General features: G+C 39.1%; 2 protein-coding genes and 1 long non-coding RNA gene across 10 annotated transcripts in view; 2 read left to right on the top strand and 1 right to left on the bottom strand.

The window, feature by feature from the left end:
- LOC127367617 (uncharacterized) overlaps positions 1 to 6,016 on the bottom strand; it is an 85,146-nt gene extending 79,130 nt beyond the window's left edge. For 2 of the 5 annotated variants that reach the window (XR_007885512.1, XR_007885511.1), the window contains exons 1-2: positions 5,711 to 6,016; positions 3,299 to 3,407 (exon numbers count right to left, since the gene is read on the bottom strand). This is a non-coding gene — a long non-coding RNA (uncharacterized LOC127367617). The remainder of the gene's footprint in view (positions 1 to 3,298; positions 3,408 to 5,710) is intronic. The other 3 variants (XR_007885515.1, XR_007885514.1, XR_007885517.1) reach the window with 3 other exon arrangements.
- The window catches only part of LOC127367612 (tripartite motif-containing protein 16-like), an 86,630-nt gene extending 73,755 nt beyond the window's left edge, over positions 1 to 12,875 (top strand). For 3 of the 4 annotated variants that reach the window (XM_051407626.1, XM_051407629.1, XM_051407630.1), the window contains exon 4: positions 10,501 to 12,875. In XM_051407626.1, coding sequence (XP_051263586.1) covers positions 10,501 to 10,538 — 38 coding nt within the window. In that variant the 3' untranslated portion in view covers positions 10,539 to 12,875. Of the gene's footprint in view, positions 1 to 10,264; positions 10,358 to 10,500 lie in introns of all 4 variants that reach the window. The other variant, XM_051407624.1, reaches the window with a different exon arrangement.
- Positions 6,949 to 9,086, top strand: LOC127367613 (tripartite motif-containing protein 16-like). The gene has a single exon (XM_051407634.1). It carries the CDS (start codon positions 7,053 to 7,055, stop codon positions 8,715 to 8,717), a length of 1,665 nt encoding a protein of 554 aa, XP_051263594.1. The 5' UTR covers positions 6,949 to 7,052; the 3' UTR covers positions 8,718 to 9,086.
- Positions 12,876 to 13,211: the final 336 nt, after the last annotated feature.

The following is a 13,211-nucleotide window of genomic DNA, read 5'->3' as shown; positions in this document are numbered from 1 at the left end:
TGCCAGGGGGCCCTCCTTCCTGACCCGTAAACCCTGTTAACTATTTGCCACACAGTCCCTCAGTGCTCCCACTACAACTGGGTTGTTTGCTCCATCTTTCAGAGTGAGAATCAGTAGATCTATACAGAACAGAATGAGGAATAAACAAACTATATTTATTCAATAGAATATGTTCTATAGAATATTAATGGAATATTAACACTGTAGACAATATATATGTAGAATATAATACAAATATATATACTGTTTTTAATTCATCTTTAGTGTTCTCCAATGTCGGTAAATATTATTATAACACTGATCCTGGATCAGCATTTAAATGTACCTTTGAGTTTATTGTACGGTATTCTTATTATACTGCAGTGGAGAACAGAGTGACACATCTCAAACCATAGTGGACACAAAAATACTAATCTTGATCTCATGAATTAAGACTTTCTACTTCACTTGTTGAATATTGTAACTGTGTTATCTTGTGACCAGTTAAAGTCATCAGAAATCAGTATTCAGCAGCTTATTTTAAACTAAAATAAAGAATCTCCAGAGTATACCCTCTTGACGCTTTGTATTTTTCTCGGCTCACGCCTCCTTCTCACCTTTTCACCCCCTAACCAGTTTGTGTTGAGACTGAGCTCGTGAACACACATGCAGACACTCCAGGAGACAGGGACTTAATAGGAAACTGTTTTGAAAAGAGGGGGAGAGGGAGTGCAGACCTGGGGAAGCTTGGGCTGGTGGGTGTGAACCTGGGGCTGAGGGTTGGACTGGAAGCTGGAACCTGTCTGCACTCAGGCAACCACACACACATACAGTTAGAGAGAGGGAGAGAGACACTCGGGGAGTGGCAGCAGGTTAGATAGACTGAATCATCATAGTTTGTATCTCTCACTGTAACCATGGTTTGTGAACTTAATAACAACCACAATGAATCTCAAATGTGTGATATGACACAACAGAACTGCTTTGTGTAACCTGTAAAAACACATCTGACATCCTTTCATAAGATAACTCATGTATGACGACAACAAGTCAGAAATGAGGCATTTGACAGCATAAATATTAGACTTGGGCAGCTGGCTGTTGATGATAGCGTGCTGCAGATCGCTGTCAGCGTTATACACACTTCAACCAGCACACAGTAAAAGTACAGCATTGCTGACCAATGTGGTTCTTCCAGTGGAGCCGGTCTAGGAGGAACCAACTGTGTTTAAAGAATGCTGGAGCACGGTTCAGTGCAAAGCTGTGCAGTAGGGCTGAGGGAGTGCTCGGCTGACATGAGAACAGATAATTTACTTTTTAATAAGTATCAAATGTGTAAAATGTGTCTGTATTTAAGAAAATATAGCAACTTTTATTAAAAAAAACCTTGTTCTGTAAATAGTTCTGTGATTCTAGTGAGACAAAAACATTGGCCTGATCTAAATTCTGAGGATGTTCTTGAGTTTTCTTTTATTATTTTAACACGAGAAACAAAATACAGAACAACAGGACAAAGACAGAAAGAATGTGTACAGAACAGAAGAGTAAAGACAGACATTTGTCAGAAAATAAAAGAACAACGTGGGTGTTAGTGGCTCTGTGGTTTGCTGATACAGGACGGTTAGGGTTTGTGCGTGCGTTCAAACTCTCAGAGGACTCTGAGGAGGGTGGCTGTTTGTTGGGGATTGACAGTCAGAATATGTTGTGTTATTGGTTGAGAGAGGAAAGTGAGGTGACCCGGCGTACCTTCCCCGTGCTGCACGCTCAGGAAGGAACAGTCACAGCTCCTTGGATGAAACTCCACACACAAGAGATGAGGCAGTGCACCACCAAATAAAACTCTAAATGAAAGGTGAAATAGAAACTGAAAAGCTTACCATGAATGCAGAGCGGTGTACAACCAAGGAGCATCCTTTCTTCATGTCCTTGCCCTCTCTTTCCCCCTCTGCTCTGCCTCATACAGCCCTTGGACCTGCAGGGGAGGAAGGAAGAGAAAGTAGATTCCATCAGGAAGCTGGTTGGTTTCCTCCTCTCCATGCTCCTCCTCAGTGAATGGTGGACGCAGTGCTCTCATCACATCAGACACTTGTATAATATTGTCCATTGTCAGGAGGGTCTGTGCAGTGTGGTCCACCTCAGGTTTTTGGTGGAGAAAAGTAGATGCCAGATGGCCTTGGCCATCTCCAGTGTGTCCCCCCTGTCCATGCAAAGGAAAAGGGGGAAAGGACACTGAAAAAAAACAACTGGTAAGATTTACTTAATATAATCTCTGTAACAATGTTTAAGTAAATATTACTGCTGAAATATCAAGTACAACTCAGTTGCCAGTATCAAGTCAAATTTACTCACCACTCAACTAAACTTTAGTAAAAATATAAAGTAAATGTTGTTTAATTATTTCTACATTACAAGTTATATTTAGTTTAACTGAGTAAAGTCAATTATATATTTTCATATACGAGACATTGCTGTCATAAAAATATAAAGTAAATCTTATATATCAGTGATATTTACTGTGATGAAGTCAATAGGTACATTTTATTACATTTATTCTGTTTGACATTTTAAATTCCTTCTATGTCTGCAGATATATTATTCACTACAATTATGTAAATGTTATTTTGTTTTGATGAATTTGACCAAATCAATGTAATCATTTTCTCTATGCATATACTTTTACCACAAAGCAGCAACTGAAATACAATATATAATGAAATGTTTTATTTTGTTATTAACACCAATGAATCACTAACATTAACATTAAAGTTGAAATGTACAATTCAACTGTGTAACATGCATTCAAAGTGAAGCAGCAGCCAAAAATATAACATGGCATTAATGAGAAACATATTCCCATTGATATGCTCTTGCTCTGTTGAAAACGTTTGGAAAAAAATGAAATAAAAATATCATTGTAATTACAGTATACACTGCATTTCTTTAGTTTTCTCCCCAAGATACATAAAGAACAATAAAAGGCCATATCACATGACAAGAAGAAGGTGCTTTTTTAAATATTCAGTTAAAACCTTACAACAGTGCAAATTCACACTTTGAATTCTACTTTACTCTGATGATTCTGACATATGTGAGAAGCACAAGGTAACATGTATCTACTGGGTGTTGGCTGATGTTCCCTCTATGAAGGTGTACATCATCAATGTATGTAGTTGTTTTGTATAAGGCAGATGATGTTAAGAAATGGAGTTATCCTTGAGTGAGAGGATTTGTGCTGTGTGTGCATTCATATTGGGAAGAGTGCGTGTGGTAAAAAAAGGGAGACAGAGCAGAGAAAAAGCACAATTTTTACCAAACACACCTGACTCAGTTTGTCCAAGAATGGCCTCAGCTTGGTCCCCACGACTCCTCCCTTGGCCTTCATCAGACCGTTTCCCAGTGGCGGCGGGCCAATAGAGGGCGCCGCCCCCCTTGAGCCACAAAAATAAAAAATAAATAAAAATTAAAATAAATAAAAAAATTAAAAATAATAATAATAATGATAAAAATATCAGTATGTCAATAGTTGTGTGTTTGAAATATGGAATGCAGCCAGTAATATGTGTAAAATATCCTCTGCCTGTCTGAAGCCTCATCAGCTCTGGCCGATAGAGAAAGCGCCCCAGGAGGCGGGTCTATGTAGCAGTTAAGCCAATTGCTAATTTAAGATATGAATGTATGACATTAAATTCAGCCAATCAGCGTCCTTAAATCGAATCCAAGGAGGGAGATTATTTTATCGCCCCAAGCTCGCCTCTGATAAAATAAGGACTGGGCTCTAGCGGCGCCATTTTTACTAGACGACAATGGCGAGCGCGAACTTTAGTCCTCCAAGACCAAGACCCAACCCTAACTCGGTGGAATCTCTCCTCCAAGATCCGTTTAAGAGGAGAACTTTGTCGGAGAAAGTTGGGGTGAAAGAGCTGGGCCCAGATCAACCTGAGCTCTCAATCAGACAGCAGGCTAGAGAGAAAGGGAAGCAGTATATGGCGGCGCTTCTCCCGTAGCCGGTACACCGGGAAGGCTTGGCTAGCTGGGTGCACTCATGCTTTTTAAAAGGACGGGGACAGATCCAGCATGGACAGTTACCGGAGTGAGGGATATGAAGCACCTGTCAGAGAAGGTGATGTTTATGTTTCTCTGTAATAATGGTAAGGTATCGACCGACACAACATAGTATCCAGTAGTATCCAAACTGCGCCTGTCGATACCTGCAATCGGTTCTTTTGTACCCAGATCAAGAGATCAATGACTGTTTCTATGGTTTCGCTTTGTATGGCGGTAAAGCTTGCAGCTTAGTCTGGGGTGGAGTTGGCTGGTCAGCATTCTGAGATTTCTTGTGACCTATCAACATATGGATAATTTAAATATTCAAATGAGCCATGTGTTGATTGCTGATCACCTCAGTTGCTAGGTTACCACCAGGCTGTCAATCAAGCTCTCAGTAACAGAACATAATGTGAGCTAATGTCGGTTGTTGGACTGAAATTCTGAAAATGCTCATACAGAAACAGAAGGTGCTGTATTTGTTTTACCCTTTATCTATCCAGATAAAAACATTAAGAACAGTTTCTGTATGATGTTTATTAGACCTATGTAATCTGAACTGGAAGGGCACGTTGTCATGAGCTGTATCTTGTATATTTATTATTAGCTATGTGGTATGTGTATGCACCTTTATGTAATCTGGTGGGAAAACATTAAAATTTAAAACCGGATCATACCAAACAAATATCTGCTTGTGTGTCCCCGTGTATGCAAAGTGTCCTCCTTTTTGATGTGAAGGAAATGGCCACCCTAACACAGAGCAACCGTCGATAACTTCAGGTAGTAGGTAATATGTAATATATATATATATAATTCTTCGTTGTACATGTTTGTACAGCTATTAAATAAATATTTGAGCACTTTCAAAATGTATTCGTGGAGTGGTGACATTTACAAAGTAAAAAAATTTATCGAATGAAGTACTCAGTTGGTATCAGTATCGTGTTAAGGGTACTGGTATCGGTACTGGTATCGAACATTTTTAAATGATAGCCAGCCCTACTGACTATTTCACTGAGCACTGGTGTCCTGCAGTTTATGTTAAATTGTATTGCGATGGTTACAGAAACAAAAAAGTATGGCACAGCCCCACCGACAATATTTTTCACCAGCCGCCACTGGGATTCGAATTGAGTTCTGAAGGCATGTTGTAAAACTATTGAGTTTTAATAAAAGATGTTTTGTTGCAGCTCTGACTCTGGTTTTATTTAACAGGTGAAGAAAATCTAATGTTGATGAATTTTGGAGTAACAGCAAGCCTGGTCTCATTCAATATGCATATTTTGCAAAGCTGCTAATGTGAAAAAGAAAAATGAACAGTAAAAACATTCTACAACAACATATTGTATTGTGAAGTATTAACAGCTATTTACTGGCAACTTTAGTTGCCAGGTAACCTCTGTAATTTGAATAGAATACAAGATAATGTTGTAAACTAGATTTTTCCAAGAAATAAACAACAACAACAACAACAAATTGCTGTAATTTATATTCAACAAAAACCTGTAAAAGTGATCCTGTAATATACTGTAATCCTTTTACAGTAATTAACAGCAATTTTACTTTACTGGCAACTTTTTCTGCCAGCTATTTACTGTAAATTCTACAGTCAATGTGTTACAGTGTATGCTCGCACTGTGCTTTCATTATAATTCAATTTATTGATCGATAGTTAATAAGTTTTTACCTCTTTCCTCCCGTCTCTCCTGTCCTCGCGACTCCTGGCTCCCTCGCTTCGCGCCACTCAGTGTTTCCAACCAATCAGTGTCTTGCCGGCCGCTCTGACGTTATCTCGTGCTGCATTCAGTGCAGTCGGACATTGGAGATTCACGCTCGTAAATGTCAAATGCCGTAACTTTTCTTTTAATTCGTTGCTGCCAACTGGGGTGGCAGCAGGGGTGGCAAGGCTTTCTTTTAGGGTGGCACTTGCCACCCTATGCCACCCCGGTAGATCCGCCCCTGCACAAGTTGTGTAAAGTTGTTAAGTCGTTCATCTAAGTCATGTTACCAGGATAATATAATAATAATAATAATAATAATAATAATAATATATAGATCAAATATTTTGGTAAAGTTAAAAAGGGCAAAGGTATTTTTGTAATGATGGCCTGTTATTGTTATGTATACTTTGTGTTTAAGAATTTAGTAAAAATGTGAACAGCTTGGGCTTAAAAGTATTAATGCTACTGTAAATGTGGTGTTGGACCTAAATAGCAGTCACTGTTGGTGAACAATGGTACAAATTAGGAGTTTGAATTTGATTTCTGTTTCATTCAGCAGTCATTTTGTACATTTGTAAAATGTCAGTCCAGTGGGTTAGTATATGAACCTTAAAGCTTGATGTCATGTAAATTGCAAAATGAAGATTGTTGTGAACAAAACACTAAGTTGGTTTAAATGAAGTGAAAAAGAAAGATTCTGTTAAATAAAAACAGAGAACAGCCTGCTGAGCGATCACAAGTAACGTCTCCTGTCTCTGCTTTTCCTGCACAAAACAGGATACTATACCTGCTTACGGGTAACTCATGCTTGAGGCCTGTAACATTTTGATAGTTGTTTTATGATTTAATAATCAGTGAGTAACTTTTGGATGTTTTTCTTCATGTTGCCATCTTGAGCTGTTTTTCCTCTTTGTACAGGAAGAGAAGTTAGACACAGTGAATCTTTTACTCCTTTCCAGTCAGTTTTTATCCATTTGAATTTGACATTTTCAGTGTGTGAGTGGAGAGGACTACAACTGCATGTTATTGTGCAATCCTGTGTTGTATAATGACAATAAAACAGAACTTTAAACCCTCGATAACCCCTCCCTCTTCTTCCTGATTCAAACACAGCGAGCTACACTCTGTTCATGTATTTCCTTGTTCCCTCCCCTTCAGATCTACAGTTTGTAGATGGGTGTAACCAACATGAGCAAGAGCTGACAGGCCCCATTCACTGCAGAGACACATGTTGTTGAGATCAGAGCTCAACCCGGCCTCATTTATAAGGAAGTGAAACTCAGACAGTCGTTGTCACTGAGAGGTGAAATGGCGCAGAAAGGAGTTCAGCTGGACCGAGAAACCTTCTCTTGTTCCATCTGTCTGGATCTACTGAAGGATCCGGTGACTACTCCCTGTGGACACAGCTACTGCATGAACTGTATTAAAAGCTACTGGGATGGAGAGGATGAGAAGAAAATCCACAGCTGCCCTCAGTGTAGGCAGACCTTCACACCGAGGCCTGTCCTGGTAAAAAGCACCATGTTAGCAGCTTTAGTGGAGGAACTGAAGAAGACTGGACTCCAAGCTGCTCCTGCTGATCTCTGCTATGCTGGACCTGAAGATGTGGCCTGTGATGTCTGCACTGGGAGAAAACTGAAAGCCCTCAAGTCCTGTCTGTTCTGTCTGGTTTCTTACTGTGAGACACACCTCCAGCTTCATTATGATGTGGCTCAGTTTAAGAAACACAAGCTGGTGGACCCCTCCAAGAAGCTCCAGGAGAACATCTGCTCTCGTCATGATGAGGTGATGAAGATGTTCTGCCGTACTGATCAGCAGTGTATCTGTTATCTCTGCCCTGTGGAGGAACATAAAGGCCACGACACAGTCTCAGCTGCAGCAGAAAGGACTGAGAGGCAGAGAGAGCTCGAGGTGAGTCGACAAAACATCCAGCAGAGAATCCAGGACAGAGAGAAAGATGTGAAGGAGCTTCAACGGGAGGTGGAGGCTATCAATCGCTCTGCTGATAAAGCAGTGGAGGACAGTGAGAAGATCTTCACTCAGCTGATCCGTCTCATGGAGAAAAGAAGCTCTGATGTGAAGCAGCAGGTCAGATCCCAGCAGGAAACTGAAGTGAGTCGAGTCAAAGAGCTTCAGGAGAAGCTGGAGCAGGAGATCACTGAGCTGAAGAGGAAAGACGCTGAGATGAAGAAGCTGTCACACACAGAGGACCACACCCAGTTTCTACACAACTACCCCTCACTGTCAGCACTCAGTGAATCTACATCCAGCATCAATATCCGTCCTCTGAGGTACTTTGAGGATGTGACAGCGGCTGTGTCAGAGCTCAGAGATAAACTACAGGACGTTCTGAGGGACAAATGGACAAACGTCTCACTGACAGTGACTGAAGTGGATGTTTTACTGTCACAACCAGAGCCCAAGACCAGAGCTGGATTCTTACAATATTCACGTGAACTCACACTGGATCCAAACACAGCACACACAGAGCTGTTATTATCTGAGGGGAACAGAAAAGTAACATTAATGAGTCAACAACAGTCTTATTCTAGTCACCCAGACAGATTCACTGGATATTATCAGGTCCTGAGTAGAGAGAGTCTGACTGGACGTTGTTACTGGGAGGTGGAGTGGAGAGGGGGAGGAGTTGGTGTAGCAGTCGCATACAAGAATATCAGCAGAGCAGGGAGGTCGAATGAATGTGTATTTGGACGCAATAACAAATCTTGGTCATTATATTGTAACAATAACAGATATAACTTTTGGTACAACAATGTCTCAACTCCTGTCTCAGGTCCTCAGTCCTCCAGAGTTGGAGTGTATCTGGATCACAGTGCAGGTATTCTGTCCTTCTACAGCGTCTCTGAAACCATGACTCTCCTCCACAGAGTCCAGACCACATTCACTCAGCCTCTCTATGCTGGACTTTATCTTGATTATGAATCCACTGCTGAGTTCTATAAACTGAAATAGACAGAAGTCGTTTCAGGGACTTTGTGTTAAACTCTGAGTTTGAATCCTTAAACTGATTTTGTCTTCATGTTTGTTGCTGAGAGCTGATTGTTGTGGCGTTTCTTCACTGCACAGAGATCAGCTGTCAATCAAACATTGTGGGCGGTACTTTGACATCTTCTCATTAGTTGTCCTGTAAATGTTTGAGTGTGTTTAGGTGGCGCTCCTTCCTGTGTCTGTTCAGCCATACATTTTTTGGTGTAGTAATATTTATTAGGTTAACTGTCACAATTGTTATTTTCTAATTGTAAGTATCAGTGAGAACTGGAATTATTCAAGTAAAACTATATATGTCTTTCATGTAATAAATAAACTGTGTGGGAAGAGTAAGTTTTATTGTGTATTTTCACATAATATTCAAAGGTTTCATAGTCATTGCCCATGAACTTAGAAATACCAAGTAAGTTTTAATAGTGTTTGTAATAGTGTTTTGAATCCGGGACTGACTGTATAATTAATAGTTCGCTAGATGCTGTGGATAAATGGCGGGTTTGCCAAAATGATGAGTTTCCTTCGCATAATGAACTCAAGGCAACGACAGAGTACACAACCGCTACACATAGGAGGGGAAGGGAGGAGAGAAAACGTTTCAAATATCCGCAGCGTCGGTTTGGAGAGCCTCTACCAGACCTCACCAAAACCCTGCTGCTAATCATTATTTAAGCTAAAGAGGAAGCTATGGTTTTTGTTCATTTGCAGTGTACTCGTAGTTTGCCACAAATCTAAAATCTTACTGAGACAGAGCAAACAGAGGTCAGGAGAGATGTTCATTCCCACAAAATGTCACTCAGTTTATCAGGATAAATATGATTTCATTTATTGGCATTTCAGATTTGTTTCTTACTGTGGCTGTATATTTTTATTCCATATATGAAAATACTTTATGTGTCTTATTTCAACTAAAAGAACCACCACTTGTAGAAATGATGCACTTTCCATCTTTTTGAGTTGTTATAGAGCTACTGATGAGCCTTAAGTATCTGAAATTCAGATTCATTTGTGGAAATTGGAAAAATTCAAATGATCTATCCAAAAACATTTCCTGTGATCATTTTCTTCCACATGCTTCATAAGGACCATCACCTTGTTTGGATCCCTTTCTTTCTAATCCCCTCGTCTATATTTTGCTCATAATTTGATATGAAGCCTCATTGTTCTCTATTCTGATTCCGTTTACACTGTTTCAATTTGGATTCTGCATTATTCTTGATGCATATGACACAGCTCTCTCTCAACAACGTGAATCTAGACCAGCAATGCTCTTGGAGGAGAGGAACAGAATCACAGCGGCAAAAATGCAGGATTTTCTTCATTTAAGATTTAACACATGTGGAAATGGGTGTAATGTTTTAGATCAGAGCCATATTTTCAAATATTATCCAAAATACATTGGTTTGACAGTGGTACAGTTCATTTTGGTTACATGATCCTCTAGTTTTAATGTAGTATTTCTTGTAGTATTCTGTAGTTTTAATGTATTATTTTGTCTTTGTGTTTTTGTCCTTAAGCCCAAAGCAACAACTTTGTACAGTTGACACAGTGCCATCTCAAACAGCAACTACAGCAAGCTGTGTCACAAGAAAAGCCATCTGGCTATTCAGGTAAAAACAAAATTGTGTAGTGCTTTGCAATTCATAAGTTGTAAGAGGTTTACCATCATCACAGAATATACATACTATTCCAAATGAAAATGAAGCAGAATATGTACTATGCACCTGAACATGGATTCACATATATTTTACAGGATATCAGCAGAGAGGAAGTTCAAGAGGACCAGGCTGAGCAAGTCCTGAGGATCTGTGTCTTCCACACAAGTGAAGAAGATGAAGGTGCATCCGACACTGATGTGTCCATTGTTATTGAAGGGACTGAGGTACTTGACAACTATGGAAGTGTTACAAAGGCCTGTCTCCTGCTCATGAGCATCATTTATGCCATGAATTTGAGTTACCCCCCAAAAACAAAGTACACTTTGGAAGTTTTTCAAAAGCTTCTTCTAGAGCTTGATGTCCTTAAGCTGTCCCCGAAAATCCTGTCTCTGCGAAACAAACTTGAGTCTGAGTGCACATGTATACGGCACAGTTGTTAATGTGGCTATTTGTCTATTTTCTTATTTTTCTCTCGTTTTAATGATGTCATTTTTATTTGAACTTGTTGCACTGTATTAAATACTGTATGTGGCCATGTGGAGTGGCTACGTTTTGGGGACAAAAGAAAAGAAGTTAGATCAGCATTTTCAAGTTAAACCAGAGGTTCTCAACTGGTGGCTCGTGGGGCCATTTTTAATGGGTCACGGATGTGAGTGTGGGCATGAAAAGAGCGAGGGGCCAAATATCGCACTTTTTAGTGTCAAGATGCTCTGCTTTTTGTAGGATATTACTCATGATACAGAAACAGACGTTTAGAACCTCAGAGCAAAACACTGTTCTTTAAGATAAAAAGGAATAGTAAGCATGTCTTTTAAGATGCACCAGCATGTCAAATGTTTTCCAGAGTTTAAGGTTAAAAAGCCTCTCCAAACGATAGGCTACGTATGCTCTATGCAAACAGTTCCTGAACTTGTCCTTGTGCCTTTAACAAGCTACCTCAAACCCATTTTAGCCACCCTAAGATGAAATTTCTGTCATCGTCTACTCCCCCGATGCCGATAGAAGGACTCATCATGCTCTTCTGGGAGTTTGCCGAGATGTTTGTTTCTCACAAAACTGCATTGAACGGCAACTTGGCTTCAAACATCCAAAAAATGTCTCCATATTGCTCATCTGAAGTAATCCAAGTGTCCTGCAGCTTACACATTCCTAGATGTTTTGAAAAACAGAACAAAATTGTGTTTTGGCTTTGTTTGCTCTGCTTTGCTTCCACTGTGGTGCTGCGTGAACACGGATGGGCTAGCTGGAAGTTAGTAGTGTGTAAGTTTGTGTGCGGCGTTGGAAGGAGCACGCATTGGAAGAGCAGCAGAGCAAACACAGCTGAAAACACAAGTTTGTTATGTTTTGTACAAACGTCTTGGCATGTGTGAGCTACAGGACACTTGGATTACCTCAGACAAGCAGTATGGAGACATTTTATTGATTATTGATGTATTTTTGGACTTTTGATGCTAAGATACCGCTCACTGCAGTTGAGTGGAAAAAAGGTCTCTCAAACTCGCAGAAGAACACGGATGTTAACAAAACTTCACCAATCCTTCTATTGACAAAGGGGTGAGTAAATAATAACAAAAAAATCATCTTAGGGTGAACTATACCTTGTTGTTGTTTTTGCCATGCAAACTTGCTGGAAAATGTTTTATTAAAAAAAATATTTTTTCACTTAAGAAAAATAAATGGGTTGTTAAATTAAACATTTTTTTTTTAAAGTCATTGTTTCAATAAACAAAAACATTAAGAACAAATTTAGGCAATTTAAACTGCAGAAAAATGATGTAAAATGTTGTGTAAATGTTACTTAAATATAGTCCATAAATAAAAGTTAGACAAAGTATTTAAAAATGACCTTGAAAAGCCATTGGTTTTAGGTGAGATTGTTCAGTTTGAAGCAGTCAGAGTTGAAGTAAAACGTACAAAGAGTGAGAGAGTAAAATTCAATAACCATATTAATAAACATCAGTAAATTACCTGAGGTTTGCTAGTAAAAGAGACTTATATCTGCGAGTAAAGTTTACTTGAAGATTGCCCTTGTAGAATTTACTTACAATTTCTAAGTGCAAAAACTTTCCTAGGTTTTTCCAAGAAAATATCACTCCACATTTTTTTCAGTGTAGAGGTTATCACTGCTCATGATGGCTTTTGTTTAGCTGATCTGACATTTCTCTGCTCTCTAAATATATATATATATATATATATATTATATTTGTGTTGATGTATTTGTATGTTGTTGTTTCTCTTTCACTGCATAGATCCTTAAATTTAAAGCAGCAGACCTTCCTTTATTGTAGATAGTTTGTTCTTATCACTTTGTACATTTCTAAAGAAATCTGTAATTACATTTATTACATTATTTTAACATTACAATTTGCTAGAGGACATTTGTAGTTGTTGTCTATGTACAAATGAGGAAATGTGAGGTGTTACACAAATGGAATCAACATGATCATAATCAATAAAGAGATAAACAGCTGCTGTGCTCAAGAGGTTTGTATTTGATCCTCAATTTGAAACAAAGAAATGCATCTAAAAGAGTGGTGATCAGGGTTCCTGTAACTGTGATTGATTTACTGCAGCATCACAGGTAAAGTTACTCCACCTTTGTCCAGTACTGAAGTATTAAGCATCAATGACAACGTCAGATTGATTTAGTAAATCAAGCATCAAACTATTTTAAACACAGCCTCCTGTAGCTTCAGTTACTAGCTGAGTAAAAAGTAAAGCACTCTGTGTGGGTCCACATTTACATGAAGCACCGAGGGAGCTCATTGGATTAAAAAAGTCTGTTTCAATTTAAAGTGTGAGCCGC

The sequence above is a fragment of the Dicentrarchus labrax genome, unplaced genomic scaffold (genome assembly GCF_905237075.1).
Source record: "Dicentrarchus labrax unplaced genomic scaffold, dlabrax2021, whole genome shotgun sequence".
In the NCBI taxonomy this organism is placed as follows: Eukaryota; Metazoa; Chordata; class Actinopteri; family Moronidae; genus Dicentrarchus; species Dicentrarchus labrax.
This window is presented reverse-complemented; position numbering and strand designations above follow the sequence as displayed.

Bases quoted from the DNA above. Each gene is read 5' to 3' on its own strand.
- LOC127367613 (XM_051407634.1), top strand. From the start codon at position 7,053: ATGGCGCAGAAAGGAGTTCAGCTGGACCGAGAAACCTTCTCTTGTTCC.